The sequence below is a fragment of the Pristiophorus japonicus genome, chromosome 7 (assembly GCF_044704955.1).
Source record: "Pristiophorus japonicus isolate sPriJap1 chromosome 7, sPriJap1.hap1, whole genome shotgun sequence".
Classification (NCBI taxonomy): domain Eukaryota; kingdom Metazoa; phylum Chordata; class Chondrichthyes; family Pristiophoridae; genus Pristiophorus; species Pristiophorus japonicus.
The window spans coordinates 104351813-104378794 of record NC_091983.1 but is presented as its reverse complement, the minus strand read 5'-3'; the positions used below and the strand labels follow the sequence as shown (position 1 = coordinate 104378794).

At 43.1% G+C, this 26982-nt stretch overlaps 2 protein-coding genes across 11 annotated transcripts in view; one reads left to right on the top strand and one right to left on the bottom strand.

The window, feature by feature from the left end:
- supt3h (SPT3 homolog, SAGA and STAGA complex component) overlaps positions 1 to 26982 on the top strand; it is a 697134-nt gene that overhangs the window by 13266 nt on the left and 656886 nt on the right. For 8 of the 10 annotated variants that reach the window (XR_011593860.1, XM_070885192.1, XM_070885196.1 and 5 more), the window contains one exon: positions 13478 to 13587. Coding sequence is in view for 7 of the 10 variants with exons in the window: in XM_070885192.1 (XP_070741293.1) it covers positions 13478 to 13587 (110 nt within the window). In the remaining 3 variants the exon portion in view is untranslated. Of the gene's footprint in view, positions 1 to 13477; positions 13588 to 14862; positions 15023 to 26982 lie in introns of those variants that run through there. The other 2 variants (XM_070885200.1, XM_070885199.1) reach the window with 2 other exon arrangements.
- runx2a (RUNX family transcription factor 2a) overlaps positions 1 to 26982 on the bottom strand; it is a 231270-nt gene that overhangs the window by 146579 nt on the left and 57709 nt on the right. The window lies entirely within an intron of this gene.

Here is a 26982-nt window from a genome sequence, read left to right as displayed (position 1 = left end):
TATTCAGAATGTTTGTGTTTAAATAAGGATGCTGAAGGTTAGTCTCTGATACTTAATGTAATTTCTTGGGGCAAGAAAGTAGTCATGTCCATTTGTAGCATTTGTGAGGTTTTCTTAAATTAAAATTCATTGGATTAAGTACATGTTATGGAATAAATTTTGAAACATATCGAGGTCCTTATTTGTGCAGCACTTTTTCTGCAATTTGTATTCCTTTTTTGTTATAGGTTAAACATCTGAGAGTTTGAAGATTTTTTAAAGTTTTTTTTTGACGTGAAGATTTAGAATTTTTTAACGTTTTTTTTCAATGCCTGAGAGTTGTATAAATTCTGTTTATTTCTATAATTGAGAAATAATAAGGGTTAGTTGCGAGAATAGCAATTTTCTTTTGTTACTGTTTCAGTTTGACACTCGCCAGCATCATTGCACTATAAATTCGTCACTTGGCTCATTTATGTAATAAAATGTTTATATATTTGGAGCTATAGTTATAATTTAATTTGAAGAACATGTATAAAAATTATAAGTTCTTTACTGTCAGAGACTCTTTTTAAAAGACCCTTTTAGAAGTGTATAAGGTATTCAACAGCTGAGAGAAAGTGTACTAGTTTGCTGGCCATACTACTTCAATCTGCCAGAAGACTACATGCTATATAAGTAAAGTATGAACTGCTAGTGTTAGGAATTGTCGTACATATTTCCACTAACCCATTGGGCTGGATTTTCAGCTTTTTGCGTTTTTGTCCGTTTCCGGGTACAATTCGCAGCAGAGCCAAAAATTTAGCGCCAGAGAGAGGAACCTTTGCTGAATGAGGAGTGTTAGCGTTAACTCCGGCGTTGCACCACTCACTTTGTGCGCCAGAGCCGAAAGTTCCAGCGCTGAAAAAAAATCAGCCGTTCTGCGCTTCTGGTCTGGTCTCCAGTCGCAGGCACTAATGCAGGGCACGGCCGCGCGCATGCACAGTACAACCGGGGCTGAATCAGCCATTTTACATTTAGATTTTGATCACGGAGGACGATGATTCCAGACAGTGTGCCGGGCGATTCAATCACGAGGCTAATGAAGCTCTAGTGGGGGCTGTGGAAAGAAGATGGCAGGAGTTGCATCTTCAGGGTGGTTCTAGACCACTGCCATCCATAGTTAAAAGGATTTGGAGGGAAATCGCTGAGGAGGTCTCTGCCTCAGATACTGTGGTCAGGACTGGCACACAGTGCTGAAAGAAGTTTAATGATCTGACAAGGATGGTCAGAGTGAGTACAATTTTAATTCATGCACCCCTTCATTACTTCAGTTATAAATCTGACACACTATTTGTTCTCATGCTGTTGGTGCCTCTCAGCACTCTAGATTGCTTCCTAAAATACATGACACATAGGTAGGCTTAGTTCGGCACCCTATTTTCCATGAATGATCTTTACACATTATTAAGATTGCTTTCTGAGATTTCATAAGATTGCCCCTCATTTCGATGTCCTCCTGATGAACCACATGCAACTACCAAGGCCATTAAACAGAGGACTGTATTACATTCAGACAGTATGGTATAAGTGCTTTGATGGCTATCTGTGCCACAAGAGCAGATGGACCCTCTTGTAACCATTCCCATTTTCATCTTTGCAGGCCAAGAAGTCTCATAATCGCCGCAAGCAGGTACGGACAGGCGGCAGTCCGCCTCAGACCCTGCCACTCACGGATATCGAGGACAGAGTGGCAGGCCTTGTCGGCATCACAGGTCGGGCAGCTGCCACTGGGGGCGCTGACCCCCATTCACAGATACTGAGGGTAAGTCCTGCACAATCCCTGGGATAGGTTGGGGCAATGTCCTGCAGTGTCTCTGGACTAGATATAATGGAATAGCGGCGGTCCTTCTAATGAGCCTGTGTTATGCAATCTTCCTCATGTCACCCTGCAGCTAACCACTCATCTGTTACTTTCTACTTCCAGCTGACCAGCCACAGGCGCAGCAACCCTCAAGGGACCATTCCACGTCAGGCCATCATCTGGAAGAGGAGGATACAGATGAGCCGGCTCTGGCGCAGCAGCATCAATCCACCCCTGTTCCACCATCATCCTCAGAGGAGCTGAGTGCCGATGAAACGTTCTCGGGGTTCAATGAAATCGAGGTCCTTGGGACCAATGGCGTGCAGCAACGCAGTGCTGGGATTGAATCCTGCAGGCCATCTCTCCGGAGGGCGAGAAGGCAAAGTCGGTCTGCTGACAGACAGGCAGACGTGGAAGTGGATATGGTGGGAATGTCCAGGGGGAGTATCCAGGTCAGCCGTCAGCTCCTTGATGTCTTGGGTAGGATTCACACTAGCATCGACAGTCTGAAAGCGACCATTACGGAGGTGGGGTCGTAGATTGTCAGTGCAAGCCGTGATACCAGTGAGGCCATCAATGCTCACACGAGGCTGGTGACCTCCAGCAATGATAGTGGAGTCCCGGAGAGCGTGGCGTGAACCCTTGAAAAATATGGTGAATTACAGGACAAGGTCGGCTTCAGCTTGGGCAGGTGATGCAGTCCGTGCCTGCCGACGTACTCTCTGAGTTCCCTACTGTCACACCCAAACCACTTGTGACTAGTGACGCCAATTAAGAGGCTCGCCAGTCAGAAGCCGGGCCTTCCACGCCACGAGCTGTTCCAGTGCGCCCCCAGATGGCTTATGCATTCTCTTCCCCAACACAGCAGCGTTCTGGCAGCCTTGCTGCATGCCATCTTGGTGCCACTTTGGGTAGGAGCAGCAGACAAGGGAGGATGGTAAGGTGAAGGGGGGCAAAAGACAGTGGGGAAAAAAATATTGGGGCAGGATATGATGTTGCTGCATTATGTTGTTGATGCTGGATGCATCTTGTTTTATGTTACAGTATTATGTTACGGATTATGTTACGGATAATGTTAAAGTATCATACTGGATCATGTTTTGTTAATGTTGAATTATCACACTGCTGGATGCAGCTCATTTTATTTTATTTAAGTCTCACAATAAAGATGACAAAGTTTATAATGTTACAATGTTAATTTTTTTTGTTCACCATAACTATTCCTGTGCAGTGTCTCATTTGCAGAATAAGAGGGGGAATAGTCAACATGGTGGGATACAGTGGCTAGGCAATGCTCAAACGTGCCGTTCAAGCAAAGCGTTTAATTATGAGCTGCTGACATAAGGCTTTTGCAGCGGCGAAATCGCCACGATGCCTCCCCTGTGGTTGTGGTGGTGGTGGTAGTGGCATGGGTTCCTCGCCAGGCTCCTCTTCCTCTCCTCTCTTCTCTTTCTCCTGAAGTGGTGCTGCAATCCCCATTGGCAATTCTTGTCCCCTCATGATGGCTAAGTTGAGTAGTATGCTGCACACCACAATGAACTTCGAGGCCTGCTGAGGGAAGTATTGCAGGCAGCCTCCAGAGTGGTCCAGGCATCAGAAGCATTGCTTGAACACTCCTTATTGTCTGTTCGACGACGTTGCGTGTGGCTTCATGGCTTTCATTATAGCGATGCTCGGATTCTGTCTGAGGGTTCCGGAGCGGGGTCATTAGCCAGGTGGCGAGGCCGTAACCTTTGTCCCCCAGCATCCAGCTTTGGCCTTGCGGTTGAAGCTGGAACAGCGTGAGACACTGCTCTCACACAAGTTGAAAGCATCATGGATGCTCCTTGGATATTGGACATTGATTGCCATGATGCGCTGATTATGGTCGCAGACGATCTGCACGTTAATGGAGTGGAATCCCTTTCCGTTTCGGAAAACTTTTGCATTTTGTAAAGGTGCTCGCAGGGCGATGTGCATATAATCAAGGGCATCCTAAACCTTGGGAAATCCAGCAAATCATCCAAAACCTACAGCCCTCTCATTTTCGGTCTCCCTGGTCATTGGGAAGTTTATGAAGGCCATTCTGTGTGCGTACAGTGCATTAGCCACCTGGCGAATGCAGCAATGTGCAGTGTGCTGTGAGATGGAGCATATGTCCCCCGCTGATGCCTGAAAGGAGCCGAAGGCATAGAAAGCAAGTGTCACCTTCACCTCAACGAGCAGTGAAATCCTGTTGCCACTGGCAGGCTGTAGGTCTGCCTGTACGAGCTGGCATATCTCTGTGACCACCTCTATCGGAAGTGCAGCCTTCTAACACATTGTGCCTCAGAGAGCTGAAGGTATGAGCGATGTTCTCTGTACACTCGTGTGTGGGGTAAGGCCTCCTCCCCATACATCTGCGACCTCTTCGATTACGTTGCAAATGATCAACAATAAGCCGCCTTCCAACTTGAAGCTGTCTGAATATAGCAACCAAGATTACTGGCTCCGACCTAGCATGGTCCTCATCTTTTTAAATGTCCTTTATAAAACAAACTAGAAAATCACAAACTTCACAATCAAAAGTATGCAGTAATGTGGCGATCTTCTCCCAATCCTTTTAATCACTCACAGCTGCAACTTTCTCCTCCGCTTTCAACATGGCGCCGTTAGAGCCTGGTGCGCCCTGGGTCCGTCTGGTTTTTCTGGGCGGGTTCTCGGGCGGACACTAAATCGGGCGTAATGCTCTAAAGTTTTGCCTAGGGCGTTAGCGCAGCGATGCACAACGATTTACGTCATCCAAACGGTCAAAACAGCAGTGAGTAAGTTTTAGCGCTGCCGGAAAACCATTGGTGAAAATTCCACCCAGGCGCAAAATCTTGTGTGCCTCCATTCACAGCCCAAAAATAATTTTTGCACCCCGCCAGGGTGCTAAATTGGGCGCAAACCAGCTGAAAATCTAGCCTGTTACATTTTTTGATTTAAGATCCCAAACATTGAATCAGTGGCATTTTCATTTATTTTAATCTGTAGCATTAAGTGTAATTTTTAAATTAAAAGGCAGTTTTAAGTAAGGGTTTTAACTCATTGAAATTTAGTAATGCAGCTTAGATGTTCTTAAATTAATCTAACAATTCTGCTGCTGTAAATTAGGCTTCTCTATCCTTTCCTACTGTCTTTATTTATTTGTGCATTCTACAGCCAATAGTATCTTTTTATTGGCAGGTGATGTGCATGTGGATACACACAGCTTGTAGACAACAGATTTGGTCTTTCCAAACTCCATTACATTAATGAGCAACACTGTTTAGTACTATCATAAGTAAATAATGTAATTATATATCATTTCTTTGCCAACATAAGTGATATTATGAGTAAACTAAGATGGTTGTAATAGAGGTTCGGCAGACTACTTGGCCAATACTGCAGGTCGAGTCCCTCAATTACAACCTAGTGTATAACTGCAAGCTTTCCTATTACAATTTAATTTCAAAATTGTAAGCACATTGTTTTGTTTTTGGAGGGCAAGTTGCCCTCTTTTTTTTCCTATTTTCTCCCCTGTTGCTGTCTCACTGGGCTTACAAACCTCTTGCGGCTGATCGGATTCTGAGATTTGCCAGTGCTGTTGTTAGGCAGCTTTTCAGTCTTTGACAATTCCCTTTTCTTCAATTTTCTGGATGGAATCTCTATCCTCAACAGAAAGATTGCTTGCAGCATAAGCACACTTATCAGTTGCATTTGCTGTCTCTGATCTTGCTCCCTGCTGTGCAGACAGGGGCGGATTAACCATGGGTCGGATGGGGATGCAGCCCCTGGCCCACCAAAGAACATAGGTCCACCAAATAAATGTAGGAAAAAAATATAAGGCCTCCCAAATAGGCTGAATAGAATAGACAGTAAGAGAGGAAAAACAAGACAGGAAAATATTGTTTATTGGTCTAACGTGTACATAGCTATTTTTGCAGAGACAAGATCTTTACTATTTGTATATATGTATAGGAATCTAGTATTGCAGTGTTACCAGAACCAGAATATATACCTACTTGATACAGAATATATGCTTTCATTGTTGAATATATTGGCCTATGTTTTCATACTCAATCAGAATCGAATACATAATGTAATGAACATGAACAAACATAACTATAGGCCCATTTGGATCAGTTTGCCCCAGGCCCATCAGGCCCTTAATCTGGCCATGTGTACAGATATGTAGAGGTCCAGCTGAGATCGACTAACCGGGCACGGATTGAATCTGGGAACTTTGTTGTCTGTATGGCTCAATACTTGCTGGATAAACTGGCTGAGTCAATGGGGAGCTGTCCTTTAGGTTTTGGGAATGCAAAGTGGTTACTGTATTGGAGTAAACCATTTGAGAACTGAATAACTTAGGGTTTCGAAGAAACTGGGATATTTTCAAGATTCTTCACTCCAGAAGATGACATACTGGGGAAAATTTACAAAAATGATTGTAAATAAATTACAGTATAATAGTGGTTCATTTCAGGTACTGCATGGTATCATAGAATCATAGAAACTTAGGGCACAGAAGGAGGCCATTTGGCCCATCACGTCTGCCTTTCTGCCTTTACCACCCTTTCAGACAGTGGGTTCCAGAGCCGCACCACCCTCTGGGTGAAAAAAAGTTCTCCTCAACTCCCCTCTAATCCTTCTACCAATTACTTTAAATCTATGTACTCTGGTTATTGACCTCTCTGCTAGGGGAAATAGATCCTTCCTATCCACTCTATCTAGGCCCCTCATAATTTTATCATCATAGGCAGTCCCTCGAAACGAGGATGACTTGCTTCCACATCAAAAATGATGAGTTCACAGGTGTTTCAATGAAGGACCTAATATTCCAGGTCCTGAACTACATCCTGAAGGGTGGAAGATGCCTTTTTAACATGCGGTGACCATTGCACACCAGCCACCACACGGGCTTGACAGAGCTAGGTCTTGGTCCAGTGGCAAGGGTTATCCAAGACGACTGGAGAACTGCTCTGCTGCACGGACCTAGTGCACACACACATCGCAGTGTGGGCAGGCCCGTGCTGCTCTGGGCCCCTGGCCCCGAACTCTCACATCTCCTGCTCCCCAATCACATCCCTCCACAGTTTCTCGCCGCTCCTGCCCATGCTCCAATTTTATATACCTCCTCTGTTCCAAAGAAAACAACCCCAGTCTATCCAATCTTTTCTCATTGCTAAAATTCTCCAGTCCTGTCAACATCCTTGTAAATCTCCTCTGTGCAGTCTCTCATGCAATCTCATCTTTCCTGTAATATGGTGCCCAGAACTGTATGTAGTACTCCAGCTGTGGCCTAATTAGTGTTTTATACAATTCAAGCAGAATCTCCCTGCTCTTATATGCTATGCCTCGGCTAGTAAAAGAAAGAAAGACAGACTTGCATTTATATAGCGCCTTTCAAGACCACCAGATGTCTCAAAGTGCTGTATAGCAGCTGTTGGAATGTAGTCACTGTTGTAATGTGGGAAACGCGGCAGCCAACTTGCGCATAGCAAACTCCCACAAAGAGCAATGTGATAATGACCAGATAATCTGTTTTTGTTATATTGGTTGAGGGATAAATATTGGCCATGACACCGGGGAGAACTCCCCTGCTCTTCTTCGAAATAGTGCTGTGGGATCTCTTGCGTCCACTTGAGAGAGCAGGCGGGGCCTTGGTTTAACGTCTCATCCAAAATATGGATCCCGCATGCCTTCTTAACCACCTTATCTACCTGTCCTGCTACCTTTAGGGATCTGTGGACATGCTTTCAAAGGTTCTTTGTTCCTATACACTTCAATATCCTACCATTTATTGTGTTTGTAGGCTGTACGTGTCTCTTGATGCAGTCTTGCAATCATAGATTATTTCCTGAAGTATGGCTGAAATGTCACTAGTTCTCAAAGTGTTAAATATTTCGAAGAAATATCTGTTAGAAAGCTTTGCAACTTTACAGAGACGGAGACAACTTCTAAGGCTTGACCAATTTTATTTTAGTCAGAAGCTTAAGAACTGGTGATTTGTCTGTGGTATTGTTGATATAGTTAGTTGTAGTGCAGAGTTACTTGTTAAAATGGTCTTCACAGGCTCTATACATCTGAATTCACTTTACTTGGTATGGCAAACAGCTGTATTTCACTTCAGAGCAACTGATGCATTACCATATGGGTAAAGATTACAGTGTGATGTCAATTTCATGTTCAGTCTATTGCTTAGAGTAAGTTGTCTAATGTGTTTCTGCTTTTAGGTTATATTTTAATGTCCGGAAGAAAGGAAATCAGGCAATTTCACATGGCAAGACTTTGATGTGTAAAGAAGTCAATTATCTAACTGCCAAATATATTGTGGGATGGGGAAGTAATTTATTAAGAGTCTTAAATAGTATTTGCTGAAGCCAAAAGATGCACCTGTATCAGTTAAAGAAAAAAGTGCAACTTTCTAAATATACAAAGGATGGCTAAAACAGTTGGGTTATTAAGACTAGTGAGACTAATACCTTCTTGCTGCACAATGCTTAATATACTGTCATTATTATTGTGTTTAGGGGTTTCTATCCTGTGCCCAAGAGATTGTAGTGATTCAAATCAGATTCTGATGCCAGTATATTAGTTGTGTTTTGCATATTAAGACCCTTTTCAGCAAGAATCCAACATATACTGTAATACATAAATAGAGCTGCTGTTACAGAACAATCCAAAACTAGAGGCCGTAAGTATAAGATAGTCACTAATAAATCCAATAGGGGATTCAGGAGAAACTTCTTCACTCAGAGTGGTGAGAATGTGGAACTTGCTACCGCATGGAGTAATTGAGGCAATTAGCATAGATGCATTTAAAGGGAAGCTTGATAAATACAGGAGGGAGAAAGGAATAGAAAGATATGTTGAGAAGGTGAGATGAAGAGGGGTGGGAGGAGGCTCGTGTGGAGCAATAACACCACTGTTACGCTAAACGGCCTGTTTCTGTGCTATAGTATTCTATGTAATTGGATTTTCTATCGCACAAAAATATCCTGAAAAGGCATTCTTAGCTTTAACAATGAAAAGTAGACTGTGCAAATTAAAAAACTGAGGCCTTACAGAATGGGATGTTTTCATTGGCAGGAAGAAGATTGAGAATGGACATAATCTAAAAGGCATAGTTTGAGTAGGTAATGAGCCTCAAGCAGAGCTAAAGATCTAGAATAGTGGCTCCCCTTACTCTACAACATGGAGTAAAGGATATCTGGATTGGGCTTGCAGCACAAGTTACTGAAGATTAACTTTTTTAATGGGATAAATGTTTATTTAAGAATAATATAAGGAAAATCATAGATTGAGATAATCCGGCATCATGAATGTATCATAAATTAAGCTAATCACAATTGAGTAGTGTAGGTTGAAAGATTTAATTGTTAACCTGGAGTTTTGCTCTATTAAGGAATCACAGAAAAAATCTGAGCTTTAACTTCTCATACGTTTATCTGTGGTTGGTTGTCTCTTTCATGATTGGAAAAATTACATGGTCTGTAGAGGAAACGGGCTCGATGGAACGACAATCCTTTCCTCATTCCATACTACAAACCAGTAACTTTAAGTGGCAGACTTCTAATAAGAGGGCCACAAGTCTAGTACTGTACCTTCAATTAGGTTGCATGATTTATTGAGTTCTTCACTGGGTCATTAGATGGCTTACCATATGATAAGGACAAGTTATACTCAGGGCAGGGAATGAGGGGGAAAAACTAGTATTGTCTGGCTCACCCAATTTTAAACCACAGTGAAGTCCTTTCCACTTTGCCTTCTTAAAGAGGATGTCTGTTGACTAATGAAGGGAGATAAATTAAAATAAATCTTCAGTATATTAAATAAACTGTAAAATGGTAAATCTGTGTCATACTTTTGCTTTGTGTCTGCAGAAGACTTGAAAGGTCTCTCTCAATTTGGGTGATTCTGTTCCCACTTCCTGATTTTTTTTTTTGGAACAGCATCTCAAACGGGTAAGAATAATGCCAAATGTAGGTGTTCTCTTGGGCAATACTTGCATCATATCAACAAGTAAACACTTGTTGAATTGTATGTACGTGATGCTTTCCTTGAATTATAGTATGGCTGTGAAAACGTTCTTCCAGTAAAAAGCTGGCTCTCGTTTGAGCATGTGTTTGGGGAAAAGAACTGGACAGCATTGTTTGAGACGGTTGTGGTGGGATGAGAAAAATATTTTGTATTGTGATCAGCTCAATACATAAGGTAGCTATATGGTTAGTACAATAAATGTTGCCACTGGTGCTTTACGAATTAACACATTTCAAATTCTGTTTGTGAAGGTTGATGAACAAGATCCTGTTTCTTTAATAAATTTCTCATTTAAGTTAAAGGGTGAAAGGATGTTAAACAATCATCTTTAAATCTACATAATGACATAAAAATGCAATGCAAAAATGCTTTCCTTTTGCATGCCTTAATTTTGAATTGAAAATGTTTGGTTGAGAGTTTTCCAGAATTCAACAAATAAACAACAGATGAGGGGACTTAATGTTAAAGACGCTGTCTGTACACTTGGAGACACATTTCTAGACTGTATTTTTTCAATTGCTGGAATAAATAAAGGAATCTTATGAAGATTTGCCAGTGAATCTTTGATGGTTTGAAATTCTTACACTGTTATGCTAATGGATCTAAAATGTGTTTGTCACTGTGGCATTCCATACTGATCATAGGCAGACTTTTATAGTTTAAAAAAATCTGATTTCCTTTCATGTTGAGACAGTATCTCTCTTGTGCATGTACATGTGTTAGATTTTAAAATTATAAAAAGTTAAGTCCTTCATATTCTCCAATTTTTTTCAATTTAGGAATGACAAAGTGGCACATGAGTTATCCTCCTTGTTCGCCCAGTGTTCTGTTAACAACCTTTTTTTGTCTTCTGTCTTTTAGAAATTAAAACATGCTAAGTCATTGTACAAGAGCGTGCTTATCTGGGTAATGGGGTTTTCTATTCACAGTACTGTTAAAGTTTAACAAGAAGTTTTCTAGAAGATAAAAGAAGAATTATGATTCTCTTACAATAGTAATGGAGAAATTACTAAACAGTGCACCTCAAAGATTATTCTCAGATCAAGATTATCCTTAGAAATGAATAGAGGGGCTGGCCTGGTTGTTTTGAGTACAGAGCATTAGACTCAAGGTGACCTGACTTTGGATCTCAATCTTCGTTTATCTTTAAGTGCAAATGTTACCATTCATGATCAGGTGCAATAACTGAGAATGTTTGGGTTGGTTGGTCCCATCCTATTTTGCTAAAAAATGGGTCTCTTGGAGACAGGCTAACTATCTTTGCTACACCAAAGTGCTAGGAAGAGGGAGAGAGAAAATAGTAATTTAAAAAGAAAAACAAATGTGAGGGAACATAATGTCACTCCTGAGAGGTATGTCTCTCATTTTTAGACTATGCCCCGAGTCCCAGAATCCCCAACCAGCAGAAATAGATTCTCTTTACCTACCCTATCTCTTCCCCTTAATATCTTGAAAACTTCAATCAGATCACCCCTTAACATCCTAAATTCTAGGGAATACAACCTTAATTTGTTTAATCTCTACTTGTAACATAACCCTTGGAGTCCGGGTATCATTCTGGTAAACCTATGCTGCACTCTCTCCAAGGCCAATATATCCTTCCTAAGATGTGGTTTCCAGAACTGCTCACAGTACTCCAGGTGTGGTTTAAGCAGGGCTTTGTATCGCTGCAGCATAACTTCTACCCCCTTGTATTCTAGTCCTCTCGATATAAAGGACAACATTCCATTAGCATTTTTGATTATTTTCTGTACCTGTTCATGACATTTTAATGATCTATGTAGCTAGACCTGAATACAAGGTTTTGAAAAACTGTACAATTAAAAGTTGTATGCTGATGAGTTGAGTATGTGGAATATATGTATTTCTTTTGTTTAAACACTTTTAGTTTGTACAGTGGTTTCTAATCAGTCAGTCTTCTTAGGCAGTCCCTTGGAGTTGAGGATGACTCATCATCATAGGCAGTCCCTCGAAATCGAGGAAGACTTGCTTCCACTCTAATAGTAAGTTCTTGGGTGAATGAACAGTCCAATACGGGAATTACAGTTTCTGTCGCAGGTGGGATAGACAGTCGTTTAAGGAAAGGGTAGATGGGACTGGTTTGCCGCACGCTCCTTCTGCATGCGCTTGTTTTCTGCATGCTTTCGGCGATGAGACTCGAGGTGCTCAACGCCCTCCCGGATGCACTTCCTCCACTTAGGGTGGTCTTTGGCCAGGGACTCCCAGATGTCAGTGGGGATGTTGCATTTTATCAAGGAGACTTTGATGGTGTCCTTGAAACGTTTCCTCTGCCCACCTTGGGCTCACTTGCCGTGTAGGAGTTCCGTGTAGAGCGCTTGCTATGGGAGTCTTGTGTCAGGCATGTGAACAATGTGGCCCCCCCCAGCGGAGCTAGTCGAGTGTGGTCAGTGCTTCGATGCTGGGGATGTTGGCCTGATTGAGGACACTAATGTTGGTGCGCCTGTCCTCCCAGGGGATTTGCAGGATCTTGCAGAGACATCATTGGTGGTATTTCTCCAGTGATTTGAGGTGCCTACTGTATATGGTCCACGTCTCTGAGCCATACAGGAGGGCGGGTATCACTGCAGCCCTATAGATCATGAGCTTGGTGGTAGATTTGAGGGCCTGATCTTTGAACACACTTTTCCTCAGGCGGCCGAAGGCTGCGCTGGCGCACTGGAGGCGGTGTTGGATCTCGTCGTTGATGTCTGCCCTTGCTGATAATAGGCTGCCGATGACTACCTCCTGCATCACACCAGTGTTTCTGGAAAACTCCACATGCAGTTCAGGCTGCTGTGGGTGCTGCAACTGGATGTCACACACATGATAACTTTGATTAGAGTACTTTCTCTCATGACTATTTTCTATTTAGAAGATCGGAAATAATTTCAATACTAATATTTATACAAGCTTCTGCAATAGTCACAATCAGTTTAGGAAGACCTAGTGTGTACTTTTTAATAATTTGGAATGGATTACTGTTACTGTCCTTTTGAAGCTTTGTGTTCTGCTTAAGAAATAAGAATCTTGATCTTGTGCTGCCTAAAAGTTTGAGAGTTTCCTTCCTTGGATGCCTTGGATTCTGCATCCCATGGCCTATCAGTGCAATAAAGTGCTGCACCACCAAGTTGCACTAGGTTAAATAAGATTGATTTGATATGTAAGCTGTTTAGAAATATTTTAAAGTAAGTTTGTAATGTTACCTGGAAGAGGCTACAAAGAGGAACATGCACATTTTTCTGAACATGCTTAACTCTGATGGATATGTTTGCATCATCTGCTTTGCCAAGCCTCCTGTAGGTAACTGATCAGAAAGATAGAAGCTGAATTTAAGAGCTGAGCCCTGATGCAATCAATTGTTGGACAATGGGTTGTTGGAAGGGAATATGCTGGTAATTTAAAAAAACGATATAAAAATTGAAGCAAATAATCACTGTGCAGATTTCAATTGATTTTTATGTTTTTAACTTTTTCTATTAGTTTATTTATTTGTATTTACATATTAATACTACCTGAATTTCAAGTGCCAGACCTGTTTGTTTGCTTTAATTACTCCTCACATATTTCTAAAGCCTGAATTGTAACAAGATGCTGTTAATGTAAATTAGATTCTTTATTTGTTTCTTTTAGATGAGCAATAATGCAGCCAGTCCCGTGTCGGGTGCAGGAAGCACAGCATCAAGCAGTGGGAGGGGATCGGCAAAGTCAACCAGTTTTGTTCCGGAGCTTCAGACCATGATGTATGTAAACAAACCACACAATACACATTACTTTAATTTAATTTAATTGTAAATCGTTTATAATGAGTAAAAATGTTAAATTATACAAAGGAGCTTTTATGGTAGGATACACCTAATAATAATATTAGTTACAAATTTGCCTATATGTGTCTTAATTACATTTCATTAGACCATATCGCAGATTAACATTTGTGTATAAAATGTATATATTTTGCATATTTAATGATCAGTGTAAAACATTGACATTTTATTTGGTTGCATATAGAAAAAATTGACGTATGATAATGGACTATTTAGATACCTAGAGTTTATATCTCCATATGAAACCCATAGTTATATTCCGTCAAATGTGATTAATTCATTATGGTGAACTTCAGTTTTATATGCTTGTTGTCAAGGTTATTTTTTATTTTTTCCTTTGCATTTGGGAAGCACATTGACTGGAATATGTTCTAATGAGGTAAGTTATCCTCTATGGAGGCTTCTGGTGCTGTATTGCAGATTACTGGGATTGTTCATGAAGGAGCAATACTGATGGGGGTCTTTTCCACCTGTTAACCTGTTAGGTAGGGATGAGCTACAGGAACAAGATAGGTGATTTGAAAAATAAAGTTCACATCTCAACTCTGTGTGGCCACGTTGAATGTTTAAATGGGCAAAGATGCAATAAAGGGAGAGGACGTTTGGATTGATGGGGGAAATAGGGGATGTAAAAAAAGCAAAAATGAAACACTTCCTCATTGTTCACCTCACCCAGTACACATGTAGTAAATTTTACATTGATCTTTGGTAGTTAAAAAAGGTTGATTTAAAAGAAAATCGCATAATAGGCTGAATGTTACTCTTGTAAGAAACTGAAAATTAAAAGAATAGCACTGGCAATACAGGATTTAGATTTTTTTTTTCCCCTCTCCGTTTCCATTATTTTTGAGTGCCAGCTGGAAGTGAACTATCTTTCAGACTGTGGCTCTTACTGCCCAAAGTCCCCGTTGTTTGTCACATCATACTCAATCAGTCTGGATAATAACATTTTTTCATTGAATATTCTGTTGTTGCAATTTTACATGTCTGGATGTCAAAGGTAAATTTGGCTTACCAATCTTGGCCAATCAATTGCAGTTTGTCTCATTGAATCAATGACATTTCAGTTCATGATGTTTGCAATCGAAGTTGAATTTTTTTTAAGGGACTGCATAAGTATGTAACTTAGTTTTTTTTTCTAAAGTGTGTCTGTGATTCTGATTTTGTTTGGTTATGAATATAGGGACTAAAGAAATGGTGCCTTTATTTCACTGTGCCAAGGTAATAGACACTGGAAGCTGGAACTGGCACAGATGGACGCCAGTGAATGCACATCTGATGTTGATGATGAAGGCGATATTGTACTGCACACAAAAAGAGATTGGAAACGAGCACAGAAGCATTAACCACCAAAGTAAATCTCTATAAAAATGAGAGATCAAAGTTAGTTTTGGCATTTCAGAACTGTATTTGGGCTGACAGGTTTGTCAGTGCATTTACAAAAATAATGATTTCCTGTTCTATTTGGTTACAACGTCTGTCTGATTTCTCCTGCCTTCATGGAGGTCTTTAATTGAGATCACTTGTACGCATGCATAACAGGAAAGAAAAGGGCTCATGGGAAGTAGAAATGGAACAAAAGTGCTTATAATGGGGTGAAAACCTTAACTGTAATAAATTTGGAAAAAAGAACTAAAAATGTTTTGGTAAAATGTTTTTCTGTATACTACAGCCTTCCTATTTTCAATCAAATTATGGCTTCCTCAGATAACAGTTGCTTGGAATAACAGCTCTACATTTTATTGACTATCACAGTCTACATTTTAAAATTATTCTAAACATCTTCAAATACATGTCTGCCATAGAAGAAGAAAAAACAAAATTATTTAACTATTACAAATGTTTGCGGGGCAGGTGGGGTGGGGGAGGGGAGGGCTCTAATGTTCAATACTTCGTGGAAACCTATAATATTTTCTGAAATTCAGAATAAATATTGAAGCAGATAGCTGTTTTGTGTGGTTTTAAGTGTGCAGTGAAATATAGTGTAGATATTTTGATAGGTCCAAAAGGAGTTTTAGTTTGCCTGTCTATGTTTGATAAAGTATACCTACAAGAAGTAGAACAGTGGGTGGGGTACAGAGAGAGATCTAAGGCATACATTTACAATGGATGTGGAATTTCCTCTGAAAATAATTGCTTGTTATTGAAAAGTGTGTGTGAATTGTATTTTTAATGTTACTAATATATCTAAACATTTGGTCCAAAGGTCAGCAAGTTAAAATATCTGGTGGCCAAAGATAATCTCAAAATAGTCAACATGTGCAATGAAATCGATGTAAATACAATTGTCCTTGCTAAAGACTACTGCTTTTGGTGGTCAGTTGTCAATGTAAAGTTATCATTAGATTCCTTCTGAGAGTTTCCTTTTAAGCCACCTTGTTGTACTGCATTTCTTTGACTTAAGTTTCCTGATTTATGATTTGGTTGTACTTGGACTTGTCCTGGTTCAGAAAAGCTGCTAACCAAACAGTGGCTTGACCCTAACCTATCGCCACAGATGACTCTTCTGCTACCGCAATGCCATGTTCCATCTTTATGGCACTGTACTCTTCTGTGTCCATTCCTATCTCATTTCATCATCTTAAATGGCCATGTGAGATGTTCCTAAGATTCATCCTCAGTCTTTTATCATCTACATGTTGGCTTGATGACACTATCTGCATACGTGGAGTCAGTTTTCACAAGTGTGCTGATAATGTTTAATTCTACCTTCCACTACTGACACCAAGGCTGTATCAGTGTTATCTAACAGTTCGTCCTACATTAATCAAAACTTCCTCTAACTAATTGTTGGCAAAGAAAGCTCATTTATTTCATTTCCCACAGCACCTTCCTGACTTTGGGCTGGATCAGGTGATATGTAACATCAGTGGCTTGATTCTGAGCTGATCTTTTTAACATGTGGCAAACTTTTGTACAGTCGCTGTCCCTCTCCCTCACTTCCCCGTCTCTCTCTCTCACTCACTTGCCCCTCACTCTCTCCTCACCCTCACTCCCTCGCTCTCTCTCTCACTGCAACCCCCTCGCTCTCACCCATCTCTCTCTCTCACACTCTTTCTACCCTCTCTCTCTCTCTCTCACTTTTTCTGTCACTGTGTCACTCTCTACCTTCCTCTGTCTATCTCCTCTCGCTCTTTCGCTGCTCTCTCTTTCACGGCTCTTTTCTCCCCTACTACCCTGCCTCCCCTCGCTTTAATCTGTGATTTTGCCACATGTGGATAAATGTGAGGTTATCCACTTTGGTGGTAAAAACAGAGAGACAGACTATTATCTGAATGGTGGCAGATTAGGAAAAGGGGAGGTGCAACGAGACCTGGGTGTCATGGTACATCAGTCATTGAAGGTTGACATGCAGGTACAACATGCGGTTAAGAAAGCAAATGGCATGTTGGCCTTCATAGCGAGGGGATTTGAGTACAGGGGCAGGGAGGTGTTACTACAGTTGTACAGGGCCTTGGTGAGGCCACACCTGGAGTATTGTGTACAGTTTTGGTCTCCTAACTTGAGGAAGGACATTCTTGCTATTGAGGGAGTGCAGCGAAGGTTCACCAGACTGATTCCCGGGATGGCGGGACTGACCTATCAAGAAAGACTGGATCAACTGGGCTTGTATTCACTGGAGTTCAGAAGAATGAGAGGGGATCTCATAGAAATGTTTAAAATTCTGACGGGTTTAGACAGGTTAGATGCAGGAAGAATGTTGCCAATGTTGGGGGAAGTCCAGAACCAGTGGTCACTAAATATATTCAAAAAGAAGTTAGATGTAGTCCTTACTACTAGGGGTATCAAGGGGTATGGCGAGAAAGCAGGAATGGGGTACTGAAGTTGCATGTTCAGCCATGAACTCATTGAATAGCGGTGCAGGCTCAAAGGGCCAAATTGCCTACTCCTGCACCTACTTTCTATGTTTCTATGTCTTTGTTTCTAAGTTGAAGATGAACTATTTCAGAGTGCCCGACACAAGACTCCCAAAGCAAGCGTCCTACTCGGAACTCCTACACGGCAGGCGATCCCCAGGTGGGAAGAGGAAATGTTTCAAGGACACCCTCAAAACCTCCTTGATAAAGTGCAACATCCCCACCGACACCTGGGAATCCCTGGCCAAAGACCGTCCTAAGTGGAGGAAGAGCATCCGGGAGGGCGCTGAGTACCTCAAGTCTCGTCACCGAGAGCATGCAGAAATCAAGCGCAGACAGCAGAAGGAGCGTGCGGCAAACCAGACTCCCCATCCATCCTTTCCTTCAACAACTGTCTGTCCCACTTGTGATTGAGACGGTAATTGACGTATTGGACTGTACAGTCACCTGAGAACTCACTGTTAGAGTGGAAGCAAGTCTTCCTCGATTTCGAGGGACTGCCTATGATAATTTCAGAGTTCGCTCCTCAATTGGCCTACCTACTCCAGCACTCGAACTCCAATTAATCCAAACTGTAACCCATCTGCTCTTGCACACTAGAACGTGCACTCCGATTACTCTGTTTTTCCAAGTCACTGCTCCTTGCCCGCTGGAACATGCTCCCATCTCCACTTACTGTACTATTTATTTTCCTTGTTGAGCACCCAGAGATGTTTTAAGTTTTCTGATTTATGATTTGTTACTTTTTGGACTTCTTGTTCTGGTTTGCAAAAGCTGCTAACTAATGTGCTAACTGCCACTACTTCAGAAACAAAGGGACTCTTAATTTGTTACGATTTTTTTTACACTAACAATGTGAGGTACCTGGCAAACATATTGGTCAATTGGTACATTTTTAGCTTTGCTGCACAAACTCAACAAGTTGGCTGTCTTGGTACTTCAGAAATAACTAATAACGAGTGAATTAAAAGTGCATCTCATTAACTTTACATATGTTTCCCACTTTATAGAAACATAGAGAATAGGTGCAGGACTAGGCCATTCGGCCCTTCGAGCCTGCACCACCATTCGATAAGATCATGGCTGATCATTCCTTCAGTACCCCTTTCCTGCTTTCTCTCCATACACTTTGATCCCCTTAGTCGTAAGGGCCACATCTAACTCCCTCTTGAATATATTCAATCAACTGGCATCAACAACTCTCTGCGGCAGGGAATTCCATAGGTTAATAACTCTCTGAGTGAAGAAGTTTCTCCTCATCTCAGTCCTAAATGGCCTACCCCTTATCCTAAGACTGTGTCCCCTGGTTCTGGACTTCCCCAACATCGGGAATAATCTACCCGCATCTAACCTGTCCCGTCTCGTCAGAATCTTGTATGTTTCTATGAGATCCCCTCTCATTCTTCTAAACTCCAATGTATAAAGGCCCAGTTGATCCAGTCTCTCCTCATACGTCAGTCCAGCCATCCCGGGAATCAGTCTGGTGAACCTTCGCTGGACGCCCTCAATAGCAAGAATGTCCTTCCTCAGATTAGGAGATCAAAACTGAACACAATATTCCAGGTGAGGCCTCACCAAGGCCCTGTACAACTGCAGTAAGACTTCCCTGCTCCTACACTCAAATCCCCTAGCTATGAAGGCCAACATACCATTTGCCTTCTTTATCGCCTGCTGTACCTGTATGGCAACTTTCAATGACTGATGAATCATGACACCCAGGTCTCGTTGCACCTCCCCTTTTCCTACTCTGCCACCATTCAGATAATATTCTGTCTTTGCGTTTTTGCCCCCAAAGTAGATAATCTCTTATTTATCCACATTATACTGCATCTGCCATGCATTTGCCCACTCACCTAACCTGTCTAAGTCACCCTGCAGCCTCTTAGCATCCCCCTCACAGCTCACACCACCACCCAGTTTAGTGTCATCTGCAAACGTGGAGATATTACACTCAATTCCTTCATCCAAATCATTGATGTATATTGTAAAGAGCTGGGCTCCCAGCACTGAGCCCTGTGGCACTCCACTAGTCACTGCCTGCCATTCTGAAAAGGACCCGTTTATCCCGACTCTCTGCTTCCTGTCTGCCAACCAGTTCTCTATCCACGTCAGTATATTACCCCCAATACCATGTGCTTTGATTTTGCACACTAATCTCTTGTGTGGGGCCTTGTCAAAAGCCTTTTGAAAGTCCAAATACACCACATTTACTGGTTCTCCCTTGTCCACTCTATTAGTTACATCCTCAAAAAAATTCCAGAAGATTTGTCAAGCATGATTTCCCCTTCATAAATCCATGCTGACTTGGACCGATCCTGTCACTGCTTTCCAAATGCGCTGCTATTTCATCCTTAATAATTGATTCCAACATTTTCCCCACCACTGATGTCAGGCTAACCGGTCTATAATTACCCGCTTTCTCTCTCCCTGCCTTTTTAAAAAGTGGTGTTATATTAGCTACACTCCAGTCCATAAGAACTGATCCCAAGTCGATAGACTGTTGGAACATGATCACCAATGCATCCACTATTTCTCGGGCCACTTTCTTAAGTACTCTGGGATGCAGACTATCAGGCCCCGGGGATTTATCGGCCTTCAATCCCATCAATTTCCCAAACACAATTTCCTGCCGAATAAGGATATCCTTCAGTTCCTCCTGCTCACTAGACCCTCGGTCCCCGAGTACTTCCATAAGGTTATTTGTGTCTTCCTTCGTGAAGACAGAACCAAAGTATTGGTTCAATTGGTCTGCCATTTCTTTGTTCCCCATTATAAATTCACCTGAATCCGACTGCAAGGGACCTACGTTTGTCTTCACTAATCTTTTTCCTCTTCACATATCTATAGAAGCTTTTGCAGTCAGTTTTTATGTTCCTGGCAAACTGCTTCTCGTACTCTTATTTTCCCCCTCTTAATTAAACCCTTTGTCCTCCTCTGCTGAATTCTAAATTTCTCCCAGTCCTCAGGTCTGCTGCTTTTTCTGGCCAATTTATATGCCTCTTCCTTGGATTTAACACGATCCTTAATTTCCCTTCTTAGCCACGGTTGAGCCACCTTCCCCGTTTTATTTTTACTCCAGACAGGGATGTACAATTGCTGGAGTTCATCCATGTGATCTTTAAATGTTTGCCATTGCCTATCCACAGTCAACCCTTTAAGTATCATTTGCCAGTCTATTCTAGCCAATTCACGCCTCAAACCATCGAAGTTACCTTTCCTTAATTTCAGGACCCTAGTTTCTGAATTAACTGTGTCACTCTCCTAATAAAGAATTCTACCATATTATGGTCACTCTTCCCCAAGGGGTCTCGTATAACAAGATTGCTAATTAGTCCTTTCTCATTACACATCACCCAGTCAAGGATGGCCAGCTCCCTGGTTGGTTCCTCGACATATTGGTCTCGAAAACCATCCCTAATACACTCCAGGAAATCTTCCTCCCCTGCATTGCTACCAGTTTGGTTAGCCCAATCAATATGTAGATTAAAGTCACCCATGATAACTGCTGTAGCTTTATTGCATGCATCCCTAATTTCTTGTTTGATGCTGTCCCCAACCTTACTACTACTGTTTGGTGGTCTGTACACAATTCCCACTTGTGTTTTGTGCCTCTTGGTATTCCGCAGCTCCACCCATACCGATTCCACAACATCTAAGCTATAATGTCCTTTCTTACTATTACATTAAATTCCTCCTTAACCAGAAATGCCACCCTGCCTCCTTTTCCTTTCTGTCCAACCTTCCTAAATGTTGAATACCCCTGGATGTTGAGCTCCCAGCCGTGGTCACCCTGGAGCCATGTCTCCGTGATGCCAATTACATCATACCCGTTAACTGCTATCTGTGCAATTAATTCGTCCACCTTATTCCGAATACTCCTTGCAATGAGGCACAGAGCCTTGAGGCTTGTCTTTCTAACACACTTTGCCCCTTTAGAGTTTTGCTGCAATGTGGCCCTTTTTGCTTTTTGCCTTCGATTTCTCTGCCCTCCACTTTTACTTTTCTTCTTTCTATCTTTTGCTTCTGCCCCCATTGTACTTCCCTCTGTCTCCCTGCATAGGTTCCCATCCCTCTGCCATATTAGTTTAACTCCTCCCCAACAGCACTAGCAAACACTCCCCCTAGGACAATGGTTCTGGTCCTGCCCAGGTGCAGACCGTGCGGTTTGTACTGGTCCCACCTCCCCCAGAACCGGTTCCAATGTCGCAGGAATTTGAATCCCTCCCTGCTGCACCACTCCTCAAGCCACGTATTCATCTGAGCTATCCTGCGATTCCTACTCTGACTAGCACGTGGCACTGGTAGCAATCCTGAGATTACTACTTTTGATACTTTTGATTCTGCTTGATGCATTGTGACCTCTATGTTGCATTAATGTGTAGTGGCTTTTCCAATTGTTATAATGGTCTTATTTATTGTCCATTCGGCTATAATTTGCTGCAGTAGGGCATCTAATGGTGTTTGCTGTTAGTTAAACTTGTCCTTGCATGTTTAGGGTTTTAAACTTTTTTCATGCCAAATTGCTGAAAGTGCGAGCTGATAATATCACAGTGAGGGGAAACAGGGCATCTGGGACATGAGTGACAGGGCAAGCACATGTGTATCTCCTTAACCAGTCAGATTGAGGATTGTGAAAATAACAGTGCAAGGACTGAGAAGGAAGTGTAAATTAGAATGGATGAATTAAATGTCAAATCAGGTAAAGAAAGAAAAATGAAGATGAGGCAAAAAAAAGATTGTATGAAGAGAGAGAGAAAAAGAAATTGAAAGGAAAAGTTTAAAAAAAAAATTTACATTTTGCATTTTAGAATCAACAACAAATGAAAACTGAGGGCATGAGATTCCACACTTGTAATTTCAATGTCAGAGAGGTTAACTGGCAGTAATTAATGTTTATCATGTTGTTAAAAGGGTACTTAAACTTGAAATGACTTGATTTAACTTTCTGTGGCAAGTTTAGTTCGTATCTACCTCGCAAATACAGCAACTTCACACTGTTCAATGCATTTCAATGGTGACCTAGACAGTGAAGTGCCGTTTTCATGAAGCTAACAGCAGAGCGGCCTCAGACAGCAACTTTCGGATTTCCGCATTTAACTTTGCATTTGACTATTGTCTGAAGTTGCTGCAACATTTGCGCATAAATGACGGCGAGTGACATTAGCCTCAATGTTATTTTGACAGCATATTATGGGCCATTATTTTAAAATGCTTTCACAGATGACATTACAAGAAGATGCTCACCTACTGTACTAAATTTTGTGTGGTATTTTAGTAATAGTATACAGATGGAAGGCTTATTGAAGAATTTGAACCAATAATGGTGCATTTAAAAAAAAATAGAAGACCGTTAAAAATGCATTTGAAGCATTGGGTTAACCACATCAAAAATAGTGACATATTTGTGGCAGCATATTTTACAAATGGTATTGGCTATTCTGTGGATGATGGTCCCCTGCCTGCTGAGTCTCGCTTAGGGCGGCGATGTCAATGTTGAAGCGCCCGAGTTCCCGGGCAACGATAGCAGTGCAGCGTTCCGGTCTGTTGCTGTTAGGTTTGCCCATGAGGGTCCTGACGTTCCAGGTCCCGAACTTCCTCTTAAAGTGTGGAAGATGCCTGTGCGTGAATTCTTTTAATGTGGGGTGGCCGTTGCACACCAGCTACCATACGGGCTTGACAAAGCAACGTCTTGGTCCAGTGGCAAGGGGATCAAGATGACTGGGGACCAGGCTCTGCTGTGTGGGCCTTGACATCACCGCCCTAAGCGAGACCAGGCGGGCAGGGGAGGGCCAGCTCAAAGAACAAGGTGGTGGCTGCACCACCTTCTGGAAAGGCAAACCAGAAGCAGAACGCCGCCTCCATGGGGTTGGCTTCGCCACAAAAAACAAACCAGTGGGCCGTCTCAGAGACTTCCCTTGCGGGATAAATAAATGCCTTATGACTCTTCGGCTCACCCTAGCCCGGAACCAGTGCACTATGGTCTTCAGCCCATACTCTACAGACGAGATCAAAGAGGAATTCTACTCCAGCCTCAAACAGTACCTGTCCCGAGTCCCAACGAGCAACAAGCTGATCATCTTTGGCGACTTCAACGTCAGAGTCGGAAAGGACACTGATCTCTGGGGAGGTGTGATCGGCAGAGAGGGGGTCGGGAAAGCCAACTTCAATGGCACCCTCCTCCTGATGAAATGCTGAGAACACGGCCTCGTCATAACCAATACCCTGTTCCGTCATATGGATAAATATAAAGCTTCATGGCAACACCCTCGCTCCAAGCACTGGCATCTGCTAGACTGTCATTATTCGAGTGAGGGACTGCAAAGACGTGCGCATCGTCCATGCCATGACAGAAGCTGATGCCTGCTGAACGGACCACCGCCAAATTCATTCTGTCATCACCATCAACATTGCCCCAAAACAGCGATGGCAACAGAAACAATGCCGCAGGAAAATCAACGGCGGTGCACTCAAAGATCCTGCGAAGAAAGCCCTATTGAGCCAGCGCCTCGCTACCAACCTGACGACGCCCAGAGACGCAGAGTATCCACAGAGCCTGGTCAACCCTCAAGGCTTCCATAATCAGCACCTGCGAAGAGACGCTCGATCACTCGACCAGGAAACACCAAGACTGGTTCCACGAGAATGACCAGGAGATTCAGGAGCTAATATGCTGCAAGCACAAGGCATTCTTGAATTGGAAGCAGCAGCACAACTTGAGGGCAAGAAAGCAGCTCTGCAGACATATGAAGGCTGAGGTGCAACAGAAAACCCGCGACCTAAAGAACAGATGGTGGTGGAGAAAGCTCAAGAAAACCAGCAGCTGGCCGACAACCACTACGTGCGAGGATTCTTCAGTGCAGTCAAGATGACCTATGGCCCAAGCACCCAAGGCCCTCCCCCACTACTGGCCAAGAATGGAGAGGTGCTCATCAAGGGCAGGGAGGCAGTCAATGCCCACTGGAAGGAGCACTTTGAGGATTTCCTCAACCGAGACTCTGTCTTCGACATGAGTGTCCTCAACTCGATCCCACAGCATGCCACCCACCACTATCTCAGCACAGCCTCAGCCCGGCACAAGGTTGAAAAGGCCATCCGACAACTGAAGAACAACAAGGTATCAGGAGCAGATGGAATCCCCACCGAAGCACTAAAACATAGTGGAGAAGCACTACTGGCGCGGATCCATGACCTCATCTCTCTTACCTGGAAGGAGATGATCATGCCAGGAGATTTCCGAGACGCTGAACTCGTGACCATCTTCAAGAAAGGTGACAAGTCTGATTGCGGTATCTACAGAAGAATCTCCCTGCTGTTGACCACTGGGAAAGTCATCGCAAGAATCCTCCTGAATCGCTGCCTTCCTGTGGCTGAAGAACTCCTCACAGAGTCGCAATGTAGATTCCGCCCACTAAGGGGCACAACGGACATGATCTTCACCACGTGGCAGATACAAGTGAAATGTAGGGCACAACCTACAGCACCAACCCCTGTGCATGGCCTCCTTTGACCTCACAAAAGCCTTCGACACTGTCAACCGTGAGGGATTATGGATCGCCCTCCTCAGATTCGGCTGCGCTCAAAAGTTTGTCACCATTCTCCACCTGCTCCATGATGATATGCAAGCAGTGATCCTGACCAACGGATCCACCACAGACCCATTCCACGTTGGGTCAAGCAAGGCTATGTGATCGCACCAATGCTCTTCTCTCTCTTTCTGGCTGCAATGCTCCATCTCACCCTCGGCAAGCTCCCCGCTGGAGTGGAACGAAAATACAGGACAAACAAGAATCTGTTCAACCTCTGCCGCCTCCAGGCCAGATCCAAGGTCGTCCCATCCACCGTCATCGAACTACAGTACGCAGACGACGCCTACGTCTGCGCACATTCGGAGGCCGAACTCCAAGCCATGGTCAACACCTTCACAGAGGCGAATGAGAGCATGGGCCTGGCACTAAACATCTGAAAGACAAAGGTCCTCTACCAACCTGCCCTCGTCACACAGCAGTATCCCCCGGTTATCAAAATTCACGATGAGGACAACGTGGACCATTTTCCATACCTCGGGAGCCTACTGTCAACAAGGGCAGACATCGATGACTAGGTCCAACACTGCCTTCAATGTGCCAGTGCAGCCTTCGGTTGCCTGAGGAAGAGTGTGTTTGAAGACCAGGACATCAAACCCGGCATCAAGCTCATGGTCTACAGAGCAGTGGTGACGCCCGCCCTCCTGTATGGCTCAGAGACATGGACTATGTACAGCAGGCACCTCAAAACACTGGAGAAGTACTACCAACGCTGCCTCTGCAAGATTCTGCAAATCCATTGGCAGGATAGGCGCACCAGCGTCAGTGTTCTCGCTCAGGCCAATATCCCCAGCATCAAAGCATTGACTATGCTCGATCAGCTCCGCTGGACAGGCCACATCGCTCACATGCCTGACATGAGACTCCCAAAACAAGCTCTGAAATGGCAAGCGATCCCCAAGTGGGTAGAGGAAACGCTTCAAGGACACCCTCAAAGCCTCCTGGAAAAAAATGTAACATCTCCACCGATACCTGGTAATCCCTGGCCCAAGACCACCCAAAGTGGAGGAAAAGCATCTGGGAAGGCGCTGAACACCTCGTGTCTCTTTGCCGGGAGCAAGCTGATGCTAAGCGTCGACAGCGGAAGGAGCGCATGGCACCCCACCCACCAGTTCCTTCGACCACTGTTTGCCCCACCTGTGATAAAGAATGTAGGTCCCGCATTGGACTCTTCAGTCACCTGAGAACTCATTTTGAGCTTGGAAGCAAGTCATCCTCGACTTCGTGGAACTGTCTATGATGATGATGATGGTCAGTGTTCTGTATAAAGGTTTCCAAATTTGGCTGCTTTGCAACATGTAGGAATTTCTCTAATTACATTTCTAATTAGTTTTAACATGGTATTTGTGGATGGCTGTTGATGCTATGGAATGAATATGTCCAAGCAAATCTTATGCAAGTATTTATGTGGGGAAAGTTTGCCACAAAAATGTAAAACTTTTTTTTTTCGTTCTGTCTCGAGTAGAGCCTGATATCTAGGTTGAAATTTAAATAATTTGAAGCATACTCTGAATTTTTGGAATCATAGGTCACAAAGAAGTGAACAGTCAAATTGAAAGTGTTTTTTTGTATATTAGTGTTCAGCTCTGCAACCAACACAATCCCAAGATGACTGCAATAGAGTAGAGATTAAAATGTTTCTTAAAAAAAACATTGTTTAATACTCTACTTTAGATTAATTTAGGAGCAGTTTTGTACTTGGGAGTATTCTGTCCCTCCCCTTCCCCTTCCCTCCCCCCTCTTGCCCCTCTCCCCTCTTCCCCCTCTTCCCCCTCTTCCCCCTCCCCCCTCTTCCCCTTCCCCCCTCTTCCCCTTCCCCCCTCTTCCCCTTCCCCCCTCTTCCCCTTCCCCCTTCCCCCCTCTTCCCCTTCCCC